Source organism: Mirounga leonina, unplaced genomic scaffold (genome assembly GCF_011800145.1).
Source record: "Mirounga leonina isolate KUSES-001 unplaced genomic scaffold, KU_Mleo_1.0 Mir_125, whole genome shotgun sequence".
Lineage (NCBI taxonomy): Eukaryota > Metazoa > Chordata > Mammalia > Carnivora > Phocidae > Mirounga > Mirounga leonina.
The window spans coordinates 42974801-42995852 of NW_023270305.1; the positions used below are offsets into that span (position 1 = coordinate 42974801).

Here is a 21052-nt window from a genome sequence, read left to right on the forward strand (position 1 = left end):
AGCACTGCAGGCAATAGCTGGAGGCTGGGTGTGCCCTGGGCCCCAGGGAAAACAACTGTAGATGGGGTTGGGATGGAGGAAGAGTCTACAGGATTCCCTGAGATACTAGCTGCAGCCAGCCTGGAGGGAGATGGATGCTTACGGGGGAATGGGTAGATCATTCCCAGGCCAGAATGAGAAAAATATTCTGTCCGATAGCCCACTCTTGCTCCTTGAGCCTCACGTGTTGAGCTGCGACCCACCTTTGGGGCAGTCCACCAGGGGCCAGCCACATTCCTCTGGCCAAAGGAGGGGTTGGGTGATGTTCGAGAGGACTGGGGTTCAGTCTGGGGTCAGGAGCAGGGTCAATCTGTGACCAGGATTAAGGGTCGATCTGGAAATTAGGCGCAGGGGTTTGTTTTAGGTCAGGGTGATGGGTCAGACTGAGGTCCGGGGCCAGGGTCAGAAGTCCATGTGAGGTGGAGGAAGGAATGTCCTCTGATGGAATCTGACTGGTGAAGATGATTGCTGACCCTTCTCTGTCCTGGCCCCTCCTGGCGAGCCTGCTCCACAGACCCAGCATTCCTACTTTCCCCAGCATCTCCGGCATGTCTTAGAAAATTATACCACCATGGCTTTTCCTCTCTTTTGTCCTAAGTGGTTTTTGGGATTTGAGCAAAGAGATGGTTCCAATTAGGAAATCCAGCAACTATTGCTGTGGGGCTGGGCTGTCCCTGTGGACATTCCCCAGGACCCCACTTGGTGGCTGAGCAAAAAGGACTCAGAATGACTTCCCCATGCCCCCTCCCAACTCCCACTCTGTGGCCTCCGAACAGGAGGAGAGGAGGAAAGTGCACGAAAGCCATCTCCGGGAGTATGGGCAGGGAAGGGGAACACAATGACTCCTGGGGCTGTGATCTCCGCAGAGCAGACGCTCTTGTGGACTTTTGAGGTTGGTGGCTGGGAAGTGGGTGTTGTGTGAATTTGTTGGCGATGATTCTCTGAGTGCATGTGCCTTCCTACGTATGTGTGCGTGCTCACTATTTGCCTGTGCATCTGTTTGTAGCTCAATAAGGCTGTGTGTCCATCGTTTACAGATGCGTGTGTATCTATCCTTTCAGAGACGGATGTCTCTGTGGGTGGGTTCCCCAAGGTCATCTTGCCCATTTCACCACCTTGGGGCCAGTGCTGTGTCTGGGGGTCGGGGCTGGATTCTTAGGGCTCTTCAAAGTAATGGGGCCTCAACAATCCCCTCCAGCCCCATTCTCACCCAGCTTCAACCCCAAGTGGGGAGCGACGTGGCGCCGGTCTCACCCCTCCCGGGCACCCGGTCCCATTGACTGTCCTGTGAGACCTCCCTATTGTGAGGGTGTGCCCCAGCTTTGTATTTCTGGGGCCACGGTAGTCCTGACAGGAACTTTGTGACTGCCCGGGACCCAAGCTGCCTGGAGTGGAAATGTGAGGGCACTGGGGCAGGAGAGGAGCCCTGTGGGAGCCGGCATGCCCGCCCTTTAGGGCTGATCTCCCACTGCGAAGGGAGATTGAGGGCGGGAGGCACAGGAATTGCTTCCCCCTGCATCTGTAGTACTCCAACTGTCCACCAGGTGGGGTTCCAAGGCAGAGAGTGAGAGTCAAGATGACAGCTCTAGAAGCAAGAGACCACAGCTTTCAAATCTCCGCCGCCACTTCAACCTCTGAAGCGCTCATACAGGGAGGGACAGCACATATGCTCGCACCTTAGACGCTCACACACATTCTCTTCTAGTGAACTCTAAAATAGAACACGTACTGGGTGCAGGGGAGGTGTTAAAAGGGGAGTCTAGTTTCGTTTACACACACACCGCCCTAAAATGAAGGTGGGATATCAAGTCTTCGGCTCCGGGAGTGTGAGAGAGCGAAAGACAGAGACTAGGGGGCTGGGGGGAAAAGGACCTACGGGAGAGGGCGAGCCAGGCACTAGCTAGATGATGCCGGGCTTGGCACGCGGAGCTCCATGTATCACAGACACGCAGGAGGAGAGGCCAGATGCCAGACGGATGCACGGATGCACAGACACACAGTTAGCTCCCGAGAGAACACACAAACCCGCAGACACACCGCCCAGCTCCTCAGATGTCGGGCCGACCCAAGGACACACGCGCGCACACACAGGTGCGGCCCGGGCCACACGCACACCTCGCACAGGCACGCGCGCCGGGCCCTCTGCGGCCGGCTCCGAGAAGGTGGCCGCGCTCACCCAGCATGTTTATTTACTCATTTGTATCAATGAACGTTTGTGCCCGACTCCTCCCGCCTCCGGGTGCCGGGGCTGCCGCATTTGTCCTCAGCGCGGGACCCTCACCGGGACCAGCACTGGGGTTCCTCCGACGCTGCGGGGGGCGGGGGGACTACATAGTTAGGGGGTCCGAGAGGAAAGGCTGCAGCGTGAGCCGCCCTGGATGCGGACGGGGAGAGGGGGACATAGGAGTCTTGGAGGATGAGAGACATCTGCGCGGGGGAGAGGGGGCAGTGGTGGCGGACAGACCTTGGCATCTGAGGTTTGGGGATGCCCGGATCCGGGATAGGGGACCCCGGCTAGGGGGAATTGGGAAGGGCACATTGGGAGGGTTGAGGGGTCCCGGGAGATAGGAGCCGGCGGGGTTCCGCGGGATTGGAGCTTGGGACCCCAAGCACAGGTCCAGGGGCTTTCGGTGGCCCTCAATCGAGGGGCAGTCTGGCGGAGACCTCAGCCGCTGGGGCGACGACCCACACGGGACTGCCCGGGGCGGGAGGAGGGGGCCGGGGACCGGGAGGGAGGAAAGGAGGGAGGGAAGTAGCCTAGCAGCCAAGCGGGCACTGTGCGAGCGCGCACCGTGTGTGTGTGTGTGTGTGTGTGTGTGTGTGTGTGTGTCCTCTCGTCCGTCTGTAGGTGCCGAGCTCAGCGAGACGCCGGCGAGAAGGAAGAGGAGGCGAGAGGTGAACTGAGTTTGATCCTGCGGCGGCTACAAGTGGGTCCCCGGCGGGCGGCGGGCGGCGGGCGGCCGGGGCGGGGCGGGAGGCCGGCGGGCGCTCACACGCTCCGGCCGCCGGCCTCTCACCACGCCTCCGGCTTTGTGAGCGCGGGGGGGCGGGGGGGAAGTTGGGGGTGGGGTGGGGTGGGGTGGGGTGGGGGTGGGGTGGGGGGGCGGGCTGGCGGGGCGCCCACGGCGCAGCCTCCCGCCTCTATATAAACACACGCATCGCCTCGCTTTGGACTCAAATTCACATTGAGAGAAGCTTTTAAAACCACCAGCCCTGAAATCCTGCCTCCTGCTTTTCCCCCTCTTTCATTCCTTTTGCCTCCCTTTCTTTTTTCCCCCTTTCTTCCCCCAGCAGCAACTCCAGAGCCGAGAGACCGCGTCCCGGGACGGATTGCCTTTTCTTAATTGATACAATAGCCCAGCTCGGGTTTTCACCTCCTCCCCCAACCCCACCCCGCCTCACCCCGCCCGCCCGCCCGCCGCCGCCGCCGCCGCCCCAGCGCCCGCCCGGGGCTCTGTCGCCCGCCGCGTCCCGTCCCGGCTGCGGTCCGCCGGCTTCGCACCCGCGCTCCGGCCGCCGCGCTCGCCGCGCCGCCTCGCCCGCCGCGCCCGCCGCGCCCGCCTCGGGGGGTGCAGCGGCGGCTCTGCGGCTCGGGAGCGCCGCCCGGGGCAGCCCGGGGACGCTAGGCTCGGGCCTCTCCACTCGCCGCAGCCGGGGAGCCTTCCCCCTCACCCCTAAAGTTTCTGGGTTCGTTGGAATTTTTGGATTCAGATTTTTTTTCCTTTTTTTTTTTCCACCTAGGAGTTTGAGGGGAAAACTTTTGACAAATCGATCGCACTTTCTCTCCGCTAGCTCTTACGAGAGAGGCTCCCGCTGGACTAAGTTTTCCAAAGTTTTCCGAGTGTGATGGTTGCGGGGAGAGCTAATCCACCAGCTTGATTCACCGCTTCATCTCACCACCCCTCGAGCATCCCCTAAGCCCGCTATAAGGGAACAAACAAACAAACAAGCAAACAAAGTTACACCCCGAGTCGCCTCGTGTCTCTTCTCTCTCTTCTTTTAGGCAATTTTTTCCCTCCCTCTCTCCGCTCCCCTCGCAGCCTCACTCCCCTTCCCTCGGCCCCTTCCTCCTTCTCCGTTTCGGCTGGAGGTGCCAGGACCCCCGGCCGCAGCCTCCCCTCCCCCGCCGCTCGCGTCCCTTCTCATCCGGCCCTCCCCTCCCCCGCCGCGGCCGGCACAGCCAATCCCCCGAGCGGCCGCCAACATGCTCTTTGAGGGCTTGGAGATGGTGTCGGCGCTGGCCACCCTCGCCGCGTGCCTGGTGTCGGTGACGCTGCTGCTGGCCGTGTCGCAGCAGCTGTGGCAGCTGCGCTGGGCTGCCACCCGCGACAAGAGCTGCAAGCTGCCCATCCCCAAGGGCTCCATGGGCTTCCCGCTCATCGGAGAGACCGGCCACTGGCTGCTACAGGTAAGGGTGCGCTCGCCCCGCGGCTCTCCGGGGTCCGCTAGCGGCGAGCGCCGGGCAGTTGGAGCGGCGGGCCGGCCAGGGGGCGCCGGGAGCCTGAAGGCACGGGTCCCCGCCCCGCCCCTTCCCTCCTCTTTGCCGGTGCAGCCCGGGCTTGCCCTGCCCGCCTGCGGCGTGGTTCGGAGCCCACCGGCGCCGGGTGCGCAAATTCTGGGGGCTGATAGGAGAAGTCCCCGGACTCGAGAGGGCTCCCAAGACTGACTTTTCCCGGTCGCGGGCGACCCAGCAGGGGTGCGTGGACCGTCCGGGGGGGCTCCCCGCGCGAGGCGAGCCGGAGGGGGTGTCGGGTCGTGAGCAGTTTTCGCCTCCCCTTCGCGCTCCAGACCCCTGTCGCCGTCGGCTTCCGGGGCTTTGGAGGTGTCACTGGGACCCGAAAACTGAGCCGGGGAGAGGAAGGAGCCAATGACAGCCAGAATTGCCCTTTTAGACCCCGCTGTGTTCCCGCCGCGTCGTCGGCTGCGCTAGGTACAACTGCCCTGGTCCACAGTCCAACAAAGTGTGTGTATTTAGTGGTGGGGAAGGAAGGAGGTAACCCAAGGAAGGTGAGAAGCCCGAGACCCGAGGGTTCTTGGCTTTTAAGGAAAAGGGTCTATTTACTTATTGGGTGGGGACACTTGAGCAGGGGAGAGAAACTTGGGATTGGTGTATGAGATCCGAAGAGTGTGTGTGTGTGTGTGTGTGTGTGTGTGTGTGTTGCTAGACGCCACACAGCAGCATACTGCTGGTGATAATGGGGGTGGGTGCGTCGGAGACCAGACCCAGGTAAGTAATGGGGGGATTAACCTGGAATTAACCTCGTCAAGTGCTAGACAAACGCTTTTGCAACTTGATATACACCAGGTTTTTTTCTTTTTGGGGTGGGGGGAGCCTCTGGTTAACTGCGGGAGGTGTGTTGTGTTCGGGTGAACATCCGTGTTTGTCCGGAGGATGCTGATGGGAGTTAAGAGAAGGATGAATGTCTGAAGACAACGCCGGCAAGGGTGAGGTGAGGCGGTAGGCGACGGCACAGACCTGTGGGTTTAGAAGTGCGAAAAGCATGGCTTGAAATTAATAGACGCGTGCAGTCCGCGAGCGCACACACATACACCATGCCCGGCCCCGCCCCGCGGCAAGTGACAGCGGAGCGGGGGCGGGGAGGGGGGCGTGCGGTTCCTCCGCGATGTGGTCTTCCCAAGTCCCAGAATCGGCCCATCTCTTTTGGGGATGCTCAAAGAGTGGGGTGGGGTTCGCTTTAATCAATGGGGCTACCCTCCATAAAGAAATCCCCAGAGCCTCTTCCATGCCACCACACTTAAAGAGTTAACTGCGGCGGTGGTCTAGGCTTTTGGCCGAGAATTTAGGAAATAAAGTAACTCACACGGGCATCAGCTCCCGTCTCCTTAGAGCCAATCTGCGGAATCCGTGGTCTGTCGCCCCTCCCCCCCCTTTCCTGACCTTTCTCTGCTACCCCGAATGTCCCCCTGACCTTTTCTCCGAATCCCACAAGGGCCCCTGGGGCTCCGTGTGCAACCCGCACTGAAGTTGGGGAAAGGGAACCAGGCCTACGCCTCCCCTTCCATCAGCCCGCGGGGCCCTAGACTCTGCCGTGGGAGGGAAATGGGGGATGCCTGTAGAAGAGCGCTGAAGGGGTTAATGGGAGCCCTCTGAATCCCAGCTTTATTTTTTTGGAGTCATTTATCAGATTTTACGGGGGGACCTCCAAGGGCTCTCCGTTTCCACCGTGCGCCATCTAAACAGAGCCTAGGGCTAAAAATACAACATTTTTGTATAAATTGGACTCGCGGCCCGAGCGGCCGCCCCTATGAAAGTCCTCTTTGTGAAGACGGTGGAAACGGCGGACAAATAACTCTTTATTAATGCCACAAAAAACGCACTTTAATTATAGTTAGGCAGATCAGAGGCGGGAGGGGGACGGCGGGAGAGAGGCGGCGGCGACCTCGGAAAATTCACAACCCAACTTTTGTGTCGAAAGAAAAGAAAAACAGAGGAAAAGAAGAAGAGGAGAGACGGAGAGTCAGACGGAGCGAGGGAGAAGGGTATAGCAGACGGAGGGAGGGAATCCCGCTCCTCAACCCCCCCCCTTGGTCGCACCTCCACCCTCGCCTAGATTTCTCTTAAAGGGGTAGACGCTGTCTAGAGCTGCGGCAGGGTGGGGAGGAGGGCTCTCTCCGACCGGCCAACCTGCGAGTGGGGTGGCGTCCCCGCGGCCCAGCCCCCCGTCTTGGAGGCGCGGGCGATCTGGGCTTGCTCCCTGTCGCGCGCCGGGGCCGGAGGCGCATGTGGAAAAGTGATTAGGGCTCCGGGTTCTGCAGAGTCACTTTTCGGCAGTGCTGGGGTGTGTACACATTTAGCTGGAGAATACTTTTCCGTAGAAGAAAGGAAAGTGAGGAGAGGGACCAACCGGTGAAAGGGGATGCCGAGGTGTCCCTGCGGGGGTGCATGACTCCGCAGGTCTGGAGTCCGCATCCGCACGTCGTCGGCCGCCAAGCGAGAGTGCCGGACAGGTGGCGCCCCTCCCCTTCGCACCCGGTGCTGCCCTGGCGGGAGAAGGGTTAACGCGGGGTGGGGTGGCGAGCGCCTACGTCAAAGGTGAGCCGGACGCCCCTGCCCCCGCCCCTCGGAGGTCCCCTCGGTTTCCGGTACCCGCGCGGGGGCCCGCTCAGACAGCTCCTCTGCGCGCGGGGCCGGGGCCGGGGCCGGGGCCGGGGCCTAGCCATCCTGGGCGCGCGCCGTCGCTGCCGCCGCCGGGGATCCGGTTACCTGTGACGGCCGCCCCGCCCTGCCCCGCCCCGCGGGAAGCGCCTTCCTCCAAGCTCGCGTTCCAAACTCCAGGGCGGCGACGAAAATCCTTCTCAGTTATTCCCAGGGCAGATTGCATTAGGAAAATTGCGGCTCTCGGCCCCGTGACCCTACCTTACAGATCCCTCAGAGGGCCGCCGGGTCCCTTCGCGGCCCACCCCTGAGAACGGAGGAAACCCCAACCCCCTTCTGTAGTGACTGCCTCCGGGCACCGACCGCTCACCGCTATAAATAATCTTTGGCCTGCGGCCACCCCGCGGGGTCTCGCCAGCCCGTGGCCGGGAGCCTGGAAATATTTATTCCGAGAGGCTCCGGAGCGTGAGGCGGGGGAGCGAGGGGGAGGGGAGCGGAGGCTCTAGCTTCGGGTCCAGGTCCCGCCATCCGGGATACCTTTTTCCTCCCGCAAGTCATTACCAAAAAACACCCTCCCGACGGGTGCCCCGGGCCTCCCGCCTTCTTGCATTATTTATTATCCTCTAGGCCCTACTTCCCAGTACTTGTGCATGCTATGAAAAATAAAACCTTCGTGCGTGTTTGTGTGTGTGTGTTGGGGGGGGGTTGGGGGGACAGGGGACTGGCGGCCCGGGCGGGATCCTCCGTTCCTCCCCCACGGGCCCTCCGGGCTGGGCCTCCGGGACATCCCATCTGGAGATGTACGCCCTGAGAGAGGTCTCTTCCCTGGTTCCCGCAGGGTTCCGGCTTCCAGTCGTCGCGGAGGGAGAAGTATGGCAACGTGTTCAAAACGCACTTGCTGGGGCGGCCGCTGATCCGCGTGACAGGCGCAGAAAACGTGCGCAAGATCCTCATGGGCGAGCACCACCTCGTGAGCACTGAGTGGCCACGCAGCACGCGCATGCTGCTGGGCCCGAACGCGGTGGCCAACTGCATTGGCGACATCCACCGCAATAAGCGCAAGGTAAGAGCTCTCTCTGGGCGAAGCGCCCCGCAACCCTGCTCTGACCCTCTTCTTCCGTGCACCCGTCTCGGGTGTAAAGAGTTTGCGGAGCCCCGGGGACTCCCCCACCGAATCTGCGCCCTCATTTGCACACCATGCTAGACGATCCCAGTTTCGTGCCTAGACTGCTGCGGTCCGGGATCTAGAGCCTGCAGGCCTCCCCCGAGTCTGCCCGTTTGTCGGTCGGCTGTGCCGTTCCCACTACCGGGGCCCATCGGTGGCTGTTGCGGGGAGGTGGTATGGACAGAGCTCGAACACGCAGGGAGTACGGCGTCCAACGCCGGTCCTCGCGTGCTCCACAAAACCGAGAAATAAAAGGGCAGATGGTGGTCCATGCTCCCCTTTTCGCCCGGTTTCCCTCTGGAATCCCGAGGACTGGAGACGGATCTTTGGAAAGCCAAACCTAGCCTTTTTGCCACTGGTTGCTTAAGGGCGACGCGGGCAGGCGCAGGGAGCGGAGCACCTTGTGCGCGACAGTAGCAAGGCCTCGTCTGGGCGGGGGTGGGGTGGGGTGGGGTGGGGTGGGGTGGGATGAAATTTGGGCCACGGCCGCACAGGTCTGGATGGTGGAGGAAGGCGAAGGGTGGGAGAGCAGCGGCGGCGCTGCGAGGGATCAAAGCGCACCTCCCCCCTCCCATAAAGAGGAAGAGAAAGTGGGTGTTTATCCTGTGGATTTCCCGAGCGCCTGGAAGAGGCGCGGAGGAGGAGGCGAGCCAGCGCGCACGGAGCGGCCCGAGGCTCCCCGCCCCCTCACAGGGCCGCGCCGCCGCCGCGGCGGCACCGAGCGCGGGCGGCACGTGCTGTTTGAACTGCAGTAACCCGAAAGCTGAGCCGCGGGCGGGCGGGGCGGCGGCCCGCCGGCTTAAAACGGCCAGGGACGGGACGCTGCACGACCTCCCCTCCCTCCCTGTTTTCCATTGGGTCAGAGGGCTCATCCAGGTTTAAAACCGTAAGGAAAGAGAGAGGCAGCCTCTGATCTTCCAGGAGCAGTGGCAGAGTCTGGGAGCGGGGCGGGGGGGCGGGGGGGTGGTGAGCCGCCCCCTCCAGCAGAAGTCTAAGTGAAGAGGTCTTTGTGAACGTAGGAATTAATCTTGTAGTATTTGATGTCTTTTGAACTGCCTGCGAAGAGTAGTTTTCCATAGCAGACAAAAGGAGGCAAATCTGTTGGAGGAGACAACCCCCTCCCCGTAAAGCACGGATTTCAGGGACTGGAAAGGGGCTTCTAGGGTAGTCTCCCCCATGTGCCTCACTAGAGCGGGAAGCAGCTGACAGGCCCAGGGGGCAGAGGGGAAGTGGCTGGGAGGGGGCTATGGGCTCGGCAACGGCGGCTTATAACATGTGCTGGACGCTGTTTTTTCTCAGTCTTTAGGACTCCACCCAAAGCCTGTTCTGAAGAGTGAGGAGACAGCCTGAGACTCAGAAACCCAGCTCCAGGGACTATGTCTGCTTCCTCATTTTATCTTTATAGAGGCGTTGACAAGAAAACAGTCATTGTCCCCTTCTCACAGAAGGGGACACTGAGGCTTGGAGAGTTTGAGAGACTTGAACCAGGTCAGGAAGCAAAGAAAGGGCAGGACAGGGCATGCAACACAGGCATCCATGGGAAGAGTTGTTTCTGGGCCACCAAGCAGAGCCTTACTTAGTCCTGCCCACCTAGGCTTGCCAGAGCTGGCCGTGGGGGTGGGGAGGAGGTGCTGGGAGGAACAGGAAGGCTGGATCAGGACCTGCTGTGGCCTCGTGGTTCCACCTGCCCTGTGCCTGACTTGACTGTGGGCCTCCAGGTGGGGAGGGCCCACCTGGAAAGTCCCAAGGTTTTGGCCCACATTGTCCATTTGGGAGGAGGGAAGGAGACCACACAGAGGACGCTACCAGAGGAATGCGGCAGGGAGAGATGGGGACGGGCAGGGGTGGGGGCCGAAACAGAGCCGCGGAAGAGTCATCGATGGTCTCCCTCTTTGGGGCACCCTATCCTCTGGCTCCTAGGGGATAAGAGGTGGCCAGAAAGCAGTTCATCCTGAGAGAGGCTTGGGAACCCAGTGCAGGGGCCCTCTCTTTGTGCGTATAATGTGTGCTTGCTATGTGCCATGTGTCTGGGGCCTGTGGGAAAGGGGTGCACAAAAGGGCCCTTCCCCCCAAATCTCGCTGATTCATGTTCCATCAGCTTGGGTTTACTGAACCAAATTGAAGGCTTTGGGTGAGGCAGAGCCAGAGGTGGGACAGTGGTCAACCTTGCCTCAAGAAGTAGAGTCCAGCTGGAGGGATGAGAAGAGAATAATCAGGGGCTTGTTTTGGTCCTGGAGAAAATGGCCAGTGTGCTGGACCCCAGTGCCCAGTGGACCCAGCCTGGCCAGGGTCGGGGGTGTGCCACGCACAATGCTTTATCCAGTCCACACTGCAGTCAGGGACCTGGCTGGTGAGCAGGCTGCTGGGCCAGGCCTGGGCCTGGTTAGGATGTACTCACAGGAATTAAGGCCCAGGTGTGCTGAGGCCTGACTGGCGGGAGAACTAGGAGCGTCACTGTTTCCATTGGGGCTGGTGGCCCACCCCTTCTCTGGGAGGTCTGACCAGATGTGCTGGGAAGGGGCTTCTTACAGCCATCGCTGAACTCCAGGTGTTTGCCCCTCCTGTCCTGGTGGTCTAGGGCCAAGATGCCTGGAATTGCCAGGAAGAAAATCCAGAAAGTCTTGCCCAGTCTAACAGAATCCTCTTGGGAAGCCAGGCCCCTGTCCCTGTAGCCACTACCTCAGACTCTGTCCCTTCTCTTTTGTAACCTTCCCTCCCCCAGGGGCCTGGGGTGTCTCTGATTAATGGGGGAGGGATGTCATCCTTCTTTGTGTATGCGGAGGCTGGGGTATTGCCCTAGAAGGAGTGTGGTAGGGAAGAGTGGGGGGAGGTTGTCAGAGACACAGAGGAGGAGTGTGGGGGGGTAGTTCTGGAAGCTCCAGCGCACAGTCCCACACCCCAGAATCAGGCATTTCCTCTTTTCCTTTGGAGATAGGGAGGGCCAGCAGCTTCAGGGGACCTCAGACTGTAGCCCTCCCAAAACTTGGAGAGCATCCCAGAGGATGCACTTAGTCCTGGATTCCTGGTGTCCTAGAGCCTCCAGGCATGGCTCTCTTGCCCTTCCAACCCAGACTCCTGGCTACAGGGACTTCTGTAGCTAAGGCGAAGGTGGGGGAACAGCTCCCCAGGCTTTGGAGGTAGGATGAAGAAGCCCTGTCTACCTACATACCACCCCTCACGGACCTGGCCTTTGGGCCCTGTCCCAGGTAGGAGTGGAGGGCAGGCTCAGGATCACTGCACTTCTCTCAGAAACCCTGTCCGTCCTGCAGTTTGTGTTGGGCTACAGAGTCTAGGAAGTGCTTCAGCAGGAGGGCAGAGCCAGGAGGGTTTGGGGGACTTCAGGGAGGCCAACCCAGACCGGCTCTTGATGGCCTTGGGACCAGTGCACAGCCTCGGGCTGCAAAGTCTCCCCGGGCTCAGCTCAGGGCAGCAGCTCTCACCTGCGTTAGGAAGGGGGGTGGCCCCGCCAGGCAGCCCTGCTCCTGAGAGCTCTGTCCCAGCTCCCTGGCGTAGGCACACAGCCTTTGTTCTGCCAGCCCAAGAAGTCCTTCACTCAAAAGTTACTGTAGCACCAGCCAGTGCGTGCAGGGGCCGCTGAGGGGGTGGGAGGCAGGAGCGGATCTCTCTGAAGGTCAGTGTGGGAGGGAGCCCACAGCCAGCCAGCCGCCAGAGCGCCTGAGAGTGGGTGCCTCCCTCCACTTGCCCTGTGCCAGGCAGTGGGCGGGGGTCTGGCCGGGCCTAGGGTCCGTCTCCTCCCTTTTCCCTCCTTTCTCTGTCCTCCCAGGGCAGGGAGGGGTCCGAGGCTGTGATGCTGATGCGTCTGCGCACTCTTCCAGCCTTGGGAGACAATTCTGGCCTTGACAGAGAGTGGGCAGGCTTGGCTGGGGTCTGCTCTGGCCCTGAGCCCCCTGTGCCGACCATTGTATCCATTCAGGCTGCCCAGGCGGAAGGGCCGGGGTTGGGGGTGTGCCTCCAGGGGTGGGACATGCTGCAGCAGGGACAGAGCAGCCAGAACAGCTGGCCTTCTCCTGGGAAGAAACTTGGCCATAAAGAAGGGTGCCCTTAGGGTTCTTGGATAAATTCAGAGCCCCCAGGACGGGTAGAGGGTGGATCAGTGGGGCTTGGAGTGGTGGGAGTTGGGGTTCGGGGCCATTGGTGGGTATGGCCAGTCATGGCCTGGACTGCGACATCAGGAGGACCCTTCCCCCCTTGGGCCTCCGTTTTCTGAGGGGGTTTTACTCTGGCTGGAAGAGGGATGAGTGTCTGGGCAGACCTAACCTTTCAGATTCTGGAGCTCAGCAGGTATCTGCCAGCACGGCCTTCCCTCCCCGACCACGTGCTTTTGTCCCGGGTGGAAGAGTTAGGGGAGACAGAGCTAGAGTAAAGTGGGGGACAGGCGCTCTGTTGCTGTAGGTGCCGGGAAGCCAGAAGCGGGCACAGGCCAGAGGGTCTGGGCCGGCCCTTCCCAGCCAGAGTGGCTGAGTGGGGATTGGCTTGGGAGGCAGCCCGGGTGAAGCCAAGGCCTGGTGGAAATGGCAGGCATCTGGGAAGATGACGTCCGCTCGCCCTCCGCCTTCCTTGAGTATAAAGTACACACCTTGGCGTCACCCGTGGCCCCGGCGCTGCCTGCGCTCTGTTGCCCTTTCCACTCGGCAGGCCGGCAGGCCGGGGCTCCGGCGGCTTGGCTCGGCGGGTAGCCTGCCCCAGCCCCGCCCTCCAGGGCAGCCGCTTCCATTCCTCCCGGTCTGAGTCACCGGCCCAAGCAGTAGGTTCCCTCCTGCTCTTCCCACTCCCGAGGCTGCCTGTCCAGAGGCTGTCTGTCCATCTGCTCATCCATAGGCACCAGCTGCGGAGGGAGAGGGTATCTGGCCGAGCGGGTCAGCACGCAGGGCTCTGGGGCTCCAGCGAGCCGCTCTCCTCCCAAGGGCGAGGTGTGAGAGGCAGGAGGGGGAAGCCTTTGTAGAAACAGTTATGGAGAATTTGAGCCTTGACAAGCCCCCTGGTGCCCCACCGCCTCCCATTCAGGGTTGAGAGAGAACCAGGATGTGGGCCCTTGCGCCATGCGCTTTGCTGGAGAACCCCATGGGGGTGATGGAGGGTTTCCAAGCGCAGCCTTCAAGGCGGGAGGCCAGCCCGCCCTGCCTCTGTGCCTGGGAGTTCCCGGTCCGCCCGTGACGCTCTGCCTTCTCTCTCCGGGCACCAGCCCTGGTGGGAAGTCCATACCTGCTGCCCCCTCTGCAGGGCTTTGCCTGGGCCAGAGCTGGTTCCCGATGACCTTTGTCCAACGTTCTTGGCTCACTTTTGGGAATTCCTAGGGAAGCCCCAGAGGGAAACAAAGCAGCCCTGGCTCCTATTACAACTGTGGTCAGGGCAGACGGCTCTGGGGGCTGGGAACCCTTCCTCTCTTCACACTGAGCAGCTCTGCTGGGCACTTGCCCATGTGCCCGAGTCCTGACCCCGCCCGCTTGCCCGACGTGGCCCAGGCCTCCCTCTGCCCTGGCCAGCACCTCCGCCTCCTCCTGGCCTTTGTGGTGGGTGGTGGTTTCTGGGCTGCCTTGGCGGTGGGAAGTGCCCTCGTTGTTAATCCTGGGCACCAACCCAGGGATGAGGACCTGGCGTTTTCCTGGTGCCTGGGAGGCCCTGATGACTGGGGAACAGCTGGGCTGGAAGCAGGGGCACGGCCTGGGTGAACTCTGAGCAAAGTCCCTTGACTCCGCATGCTTGCCACCTGACCATATGCTTCTCATATGGTCATTTTCTCCGCTTCAGGGGGGCTCTGAGAGGAATCATGGGTAGGACAGCTAGGTGAAAGGGACCCAAGAACATCCAGTCCGCTTATGAAACCAGTGGGGAAGCTGAGCCCCAGGGAGGACAGTGACCTGCTGGCTGCCACTGGTGAGTTCAGGGGCTGGGTCAAGATAAGAGCCTTTTCAGAAGCCCCAGCCCAGAGGCTGCAGGTGCAAGGTGGCAGAGAGCTTCCTGGGGTCATTCCAGCTCCTTCTCAGGACCCCTGACTGCCTAGAGGTGACGCGTGGATCCCCCCACCATTGGAACCCATCTGCTCAGTCCCAGGTTCCCCTTGGTCTTCCTGCCCTCCTTGGACCCAAGGCTTGAGAAGGAGCAATTCAGCTGGCCATCACTAGAGGGCGCAGGGAATGTAACCTTTGGGGCAGGGCAGGGCAGGGCCTGTGGGTGGGTCAAGTCTGGCCCCTCCACAGAGTGCAGTGGGGGTCCTCAGAGACCCTCTGTTGGTAACCCTGGGATGCCCCCTCCTGAGCCACTGTAGCCTGCATGGAGTGTATGCGTGGGGGGGGGGGTGCCTAGTAGGCCCCAGGGGACTCGCGCATTGCCAGATTCTGGGCTCTTTTGAGGGGACGGCATCTACTTTGGGATACCTAGATATTGGCGGTTGTGTGCTCTGTACCTTGAAAAGAGCCACAGAGGTCACCTCATTCAACATCACCATTTCATAGGTGAGGAAGCTGAGGCTGGAGGGCGTGACTTGGCCATGGTGGCGCAGTAAGCTGGTGCATGATCCAGGGTTAAAACTCAGGTCTCTGGGCGCCCAGCCTGCCTTTTCCCACCATGCCGCTGCCCTTTAGAGCCTAGCTGGCTGTGACTTTGACCAGTCTAGGTCTGAGTGGCCTCCACCCCGTTGTCCCCTCCACATGCCCACCTCTGGGCTTGGGTCTCCTGTTTGCGGGAGGTGGGGGGGACCCTGGCCACGCCGTCCCCCATGCCCTCCCTGACAGTACTCCTCAGTCGGCCCTGGGTTGATTGGCTCTAGGCCAGGTGTGGCCTCCCTATCTCTGCCTGGCCCTACCTCCAGTCTCCCCATTGAGGCCTGGGAGCCACAGAGTATCTTTCTGCCTCCCCGATGAACACCTTACTGTTTTGTAAGGGCCCTTGGTTGGCCAGCATTGGGCTCTGGGGACAGGGCCCCATTCCCACCCCATTAGACTCTGATCAGGAGCTGAACTTGGAATCCTAAGGACACCAGGGTGGGCAGGGGGGGGTGGTGGCGCTGAGGCAGAGAGCACTGCCTGTATCCATAACCCTCTGAAGGGAGGGGGCAGCTGAAGTCTCCCTTGGATGTTCCTGGGACCCCCACAGCTGAGTAAGGTGTGAGTGACCCATTCAGACCTGGGCTGCCCTTGGCTACTTCCCATCCTTCTACGTTTCAGTTGTCCCTTAATAGCAGGAGCAGCCCCAAACAGTGCTGGCTTCTCTGCCCCTCACTGGCCTCCTTCCCTCCCTCCGTCTGCCCACCGGGAATTTGGGAATGAAAGTGCTATTGTGAATGCCTGGCTGGGCCACTGAAGGGCCAGCACTGTTATTTCTGCAAACCAGCCCTCCCATTAGCCATGCAGGGCTGAGGCCAGGAAAATGTTACCTTTTCCTCCTCGAGCTGACTGCAGGGGAAATTCTCACATTTACAGTTTGTGCGGTGGTTGTGTTTGGGGGACAGGAGGGGAGGGTGAGCGCGTGTGTGTGGTTTGCGGGGGGCCAGGGTAGGGGAGCCAGAGGAGTATGCGTCTCCTTCCTCTCTGCTGTCTCTCCCCTCTCTGCCTTCCCCAGTGACCTTTCCCTCGGTATTGGTGGGGGTGCCCCTCTTCTGCTCCGGACCCTGGGGGGGATAGAGGATGTTGGTTGAGTGAGTTGCAAAGGTATCAGTAAATAAACTCACATCCTCCCCTCTCCTGTGGGCCATGGGCAGCAGCGTGAAACTGCGTGCTGGGCCATTTGGGTAGGGAGGGGGCAGGAGGGGGTTACTGAGGAAGCAGGAGGATGGAAAGCAAGAGAAGGTGGAAATAGGGACTCATTGGCTACTTAAAATGGACCAGGGAGATGCAAGGAATTAAAAGGGCTTCCATTGGGCATTGTGATCTTTTGGGGGTGGAAAACCTTGCCCCCATTCCCCCGCCTCCAGACTCAGCCACACTGAAGACATTTTGATGGCATAGCTATTAACAGATTCCTTAGGATCTCCACCCATTAGGTGTTTCCCAGGGACTGAGAGAAATTTGGGGGGGGGGGAAGGGGGGTCTCAGGAAGTCCTGCTTGCTGTGTAGCCTCAGACTCTCTTGTTCTTCCATCAGTGGAGACAAGCCACCTACTGCTTTCCGCCTCTTCCTTGTCCAGTCCATGCATCTGTGTTCCACTCTTCCCAGGCACTTCTGCCTGGGAATTTGGGAATGGGTCCCTGCAGTGGAGGGGTCAGCTCCTGTGTAGACCTACTAGCAGCTGGACTGCCTAGTACCCGGGGCTTTGCCACTGTGTGAAGCTCATGCTTTCCTGGGGGTCAGGAAAGGAGAGGACAGCTCAGATCTCCCATGAGTGACATGGAAGGTCCCGCCTTGGAACAAAAGTGCCCAGGAACTGTGCTTTACTCCTATCCTTCCCCTGCCTCTGCCCCAAGGCACAGGCAGTAGGAGGGGGTGTGGAGTAGGGGCGCCAGCGAGGGTTTGTGTCTGGAGGTGGAAAGTGGGGCTCGGTTGGAGTGAGCACCTGGCATCTCTGTGACCGCAGTCCTGGGTGCATGCTGCGGTGGGGGCCTGTGGGAGTGTGTGGGCAGGCGCAAGCCCCTCCAGCCAACTGCCCCCTGCCCTCCAGGTCTTCTCCAAGATCTTCAGTCATGAGGCCCTGCAGAGCTACCTGCCCAAGATCCAGCTGGTGATCCAGGACACGCTTCGTGCCTGGAGCAGCCGCCCCGAGGCCATCAACGTGTACCAGGAGACGCAGAAGCTCACCTTCCGCATGGCCATCCGTGTGCTGCTGGGCTTCAGCATCCCTGAAGAGGACCTTGGCCACCTCTTCGAAGTCTACCAGCAGTTTGTGGAGAACGTCTTCTCCCTGCCCGTCGACTTGCCTTTCAGCGGTTACCGGCGGGTGAGCACCCAGGGCCTGGGAGGAGAGGAGATGGGCATCCACGAGCCCACTTTGGGGGAGAGGCTGACTGACCACTCAGTCACTCACCGGTCACACAGACAGAGGGTAGGTGTCAGCAGAAGGGCGGGGGTGGAGTCTTCACCCGCCGGTCTCAGCAGCTTAGATGGGAAGTTCTCAGAGGAGTCCCTTCCCTGCCCCTCCCGGCCTTGGGAGGGGGCTTTTGGTGAGCCTACCCTTCCTCTTTGGTGACCAGCTGGCCCCCTTCTCCCCCCAGGGCATTCAGGCACGGCAGATCTTGCAGAAGGGCCTGGAAAAGGCGATCCGGGAGAAGCTGCAGTGCACCCAGGGCAAGGACTACTCGGATGCACTGGACATCCTCATCGAGAGCAGCAAGGAGCACGGCAAGGAGATGACCATGCAGGAGCTGAAGGTGGGGACGGCCTCCCCAGTGGGTGGCATGAGCACCCCGGGTTCTCTTTCTGCCCATCCTGCTCCCCTCCCCCAGGGACCATCTCTGAGGGGCTGTGGTGGCCACCACTGCCCGGGGCTGGAGGACTCAACCAGAAAAGAGGCTGTATCCCAGCCTGCTTAGTGTGGGTGCTGTGATGGGGAGGACGAGAAGCGGCCACTATGGGTGGGGCTGCCCAGTCCTGGGAGTGAGTGGGTCACCACAGCAGCTGGGCTCCACACTCTCCATCCCACCCGCCCTCTCTTCTACCATTTAGATAAAGATGCCGAAATTTGGCCTCTAGAAACCTCGGGACAGACTTGGTGTCAGTGGCTTTGTGGGCCCCCTCACCCCCTTCCACCCCCAATATTCACCATTTCGGTGCATTTCATGGTCCCCAGAAGGGCAGCCTCAGCCCTTGGGGAAGAGCAGGGAGATTTCGACCTAACTCTGGTCTCCTCCGCCCCCACCAGCCTATTAAAGCCAGTGGCACTTATACTCTCTCCCTGCCTGCAGGCACTGATTAAGCCCAGCTGGGCTGCCAGCACCCGGACTGTCCACACCGGGCCCCAAGAAGGACTTACTGCCCACCCCTTTGTAGGGTGGGTATACCACCTGAGGAGGGATTCATTAACTCATCCTTGTCTAGACTCTGCCGCCCCGCGTGCCTGCCAGGTGCCCGTGGGGGCTGACCGCAGACTTCTCCATCCCCCCGTCTGTGCTTACCCCTAGTCTGACTCCGGCTTTCCCCCTGCTGAGCCAGTAGGAGCTCCAATGACCTTCCCCTTTCACAAGAAGTATTAGGTGGTGCCATGGCAAGTCAGGGACCCTGGTTCCTTCCTTCTCTGGGCCTTCATTTGCAAAAATACAGGCTTCAGAACGAGCTGACCTGCTGGGACCTTCCCCTGGGGCTCCCACTGCCCAGGTGTCTTGCTCCCCTGAGAACCTTGGCGGGGTCTGAGTCTTCTGGGGACCCCCTCCCCTCAGCCTTCTCACTGCCATCCCACCACAGGTCCCCATGGCTGTGGGCCCAGGTTGCCTCCCCAACCCCGTCCAAGCTCCTGACCTCCCACCAGATGTCCTGGGATGGAGGAAGGGGCTGGGGCTGCCAGCTGGAACGCCCAGGGGCAGACCCACCCTCCTCACCCGCACAGGGCCTGGCTCCTTGGGATTTGTTCTTCTCCTTCTGGGAGCTCACTGCACTGATGAGGCCTGCTCAGGCTGGCTCTGGAATCCGGCAGCGAGTGAGGAGCAGCCCTACCCCAAGGGACTTCCAGGCTAGTGCCTCTGCCCTGGGCTGTGGCAGCTATGTCGCCTGCCCAGCCGGGGGACCGGCCCCGTGACCTGTGTCCATCGTGACCTGAAGGCCACAGCAACGTGAGGCCCAGAGGCAGGGCGCAGCTAGATGACCTCGGGGCACGGGGTGGGGGAGCTGAACCTGGCTCCCCTCTTGCCGCTGCAGGACGGGACCCTGGAGCTGATCTTCGCAGCTTATGCCACCACGGCCAGCGCCAGCACGTCGCTCATCATGCAGCTGCTGAAGCACCCGGCCGTGCTGGAGAAGCTGCGCGAGGAGCTGCGGGCCCAGGGCATCCTGCACAGCGGCGGCTGCCCTTGCGAGGGCACGCTGCGCCTTGACACTCTCAGCGGGCTCCACTACCTGGACTGTGTCATCAAGGAGGTCATGCGCCTTTTCACACCCATTTCTGGTGGCTACCGTACCGTGCTGCAGACCTTCGAGCTCGATGTGAGGCTGGGCCCAGCGGGGCTGGGGCTTCGGGGACCCGTGGGAACACCGCCTGGGGGGTGGGCACTGGCCGATGGGAAGGACCGGCCTTCCTGTCGGGGTGCCTCTGTCAGATGGGAGAGACCCTGCCCCAAATGCTGGGTCAGATGAAGCCGACCAGGCTGTCATATGGGAAGTTGCTTGTGGACGTCTGTAAACAAGAGACGGGACTGACACGCTGCGGGGGGATGCTGGCCAGGACTGGGGGACCACAGCTGGAGGGAGGGTGCTCTCTAGAAACATCTGGGCTGGGGGGCTGGCAGGCAGGAAGTCCTTGGCCCTCTCAGACCTCCTCTGGCTCTCACCTCACCACCTTACTCTACCCCTGCCCCCCATCTTGCCTCCAGGGTTTCCAGATCCCCAAAGGCTGGAGTGTCATGTACAGCATCCGGGACACCCACGACACGGCGCCCGTGTTCAAGGACGTGAACGTGTTCGATCCGGACCGCTTTGGTCAGGCCCGGAGTGAAGACAAGGAGGGCCGCTTCCATTACCTCCCGTTTGGCGGCGGAGTCCGCACCTGCCTGGGCAAGCATCTGGCCAAGCTGTTCCTGAAGGTTCTGGCGGTAGAGCTGGCCAGCACGAGCCGCTTTGAGCTGGCCACCAGGACCTTCCCCCGCATCACCTTGGTCCCTGTCCTGCACCCCGTGGATGGCCTCAGTGTCAAGTTCTTTGGCCTGGACTCTAACCAGAACAAGATCCTGCCAGAGACGGAGGCCATGCTGAGTGCCACAGTCTAACTGCGCCTAGTCTGTACCCCCACCTCGGCCCAGCCAGGCCTGGGGGTGGGTGGTGGTGGTGGGAGGCACCAGAAGGGTCGAAACCTGTGTGTGGGAGGGGGCGGGCACCTGGGGCAGGGGGAGTGGCCCCCCCATACCTTGCCCTCCCCTGTCCCCCCCCCCCCGCCCCGGCAAACCCTACCCAAAGCCAGAAAGGCCCCATCCTTCCAGGGGGCCGGGGGAGGGAAGGACCCTTTTCCTGGCTCCTACTTCTGTCCCAGTCCCTCCAGTTCCCACCGGCTTAGCTCCTGGGAAGTGGCAGGGCGGGGTGCTCCGCATGCCCATTTCAGTGTTAACCGTCAGTGGCTCAGCTGCAGCATTTGCTTGTGATGCTCCGAACTGGTCCCGCTTCTCCATTGCTTTTGCACCCTTTTTAGTCTGAGGGCAGGTGGTTGATGTGGGGGAGGGAGGAAAAGAGGGGCCCCCTTTGGCTCTCAATTCAGCACCCCCCCCTCCTGCTTTGACTCACGCGGGTGGAGTGCCCCTCCTTGTGTGGCCGTCAAAGAACAGCATCCTGGGTAACAGAACACAAGTGCCCTTTGGTGGGGTGGGGGGCTGCAAGCAGCCTGAAGGGGCCCCACCCTTCTGCCCGTTTGGACATTTGAAATTACCTATTGCTGCTACTTTTTCTCTCTTCTGACCTTGGGGCAAAGGAGCCCCAGGCCCTGTCCTCCCAGCATCCTCCCTGGTGGCCCTGGGCATGCGCACTGACATCCCCACCTTCCCACCAGGCAGCCTTGAGCCCATCCTGCTCCCCTGTTACACACACGCCCAAGGCCTTTGGCTCACGGGCTGTACCCCTGCCCCCCCACCTTCTCCCCAGCCCCCC

The 21052-nt window shown here is 61.2% G+C and overlaps 1 protein-coding gene across 1 annotated transcript; it reads left to right on the forward strand.

Annotated features, from left to right (window-relative positions):
* Positions 1–2865: 2865 nt before the first annotated feature.
* LOC118007983 (cytochrome P450 26B1) lies at positions 2866–20282 on the forward strand. The gene is made up of 7 exons (XM_035001316.1): positions 2866–2966; positions 3781–4447; positions 7995–8219; positions 16935–17210; positions 17485–17640; positions 19121–19405; positions 19792–20282. The coding sequence occupies exons 2-7, from the start codon at positions 4244–4246 to the stop codon at positions 20182–20184; spliced, it is 1539 nt and encodes a 512-aa protein (XP_034857207.1). The 5' UTR covers positions 2866–2966; positions 3781–4243; the 3' UTR covers positions 20185–20282.
* Positions 20283–21052: the final 770 nt, after the last annotated feature.

Excerpts from the sequence above, each read along its gene's own strand:
- LOC118007983 (XM_035001316.1), top strand. The coding sequence starts at position 4,244 with ATGCTCTTTGAGGGCTTGGAGATGGTGTCGGCGCTGGCCACCCTCGCC. Across the intron at positions 8,220-16,934 it reads TCCACCGCAATAAGCGCAAG|GTCTTCTCCAAGATCTTCAG; the intron begins GTAAGAGCTCTC and ends CCTGCCCTCCAG. Across the intron at positions 19,406-19,791 it reads TGCAGACCTTCGAGCTCGAT|GGTTTCCAGATCCCCAAAGG; the intron begins GTGAGGCTGGGC and ends TCTTGCCTCCAG.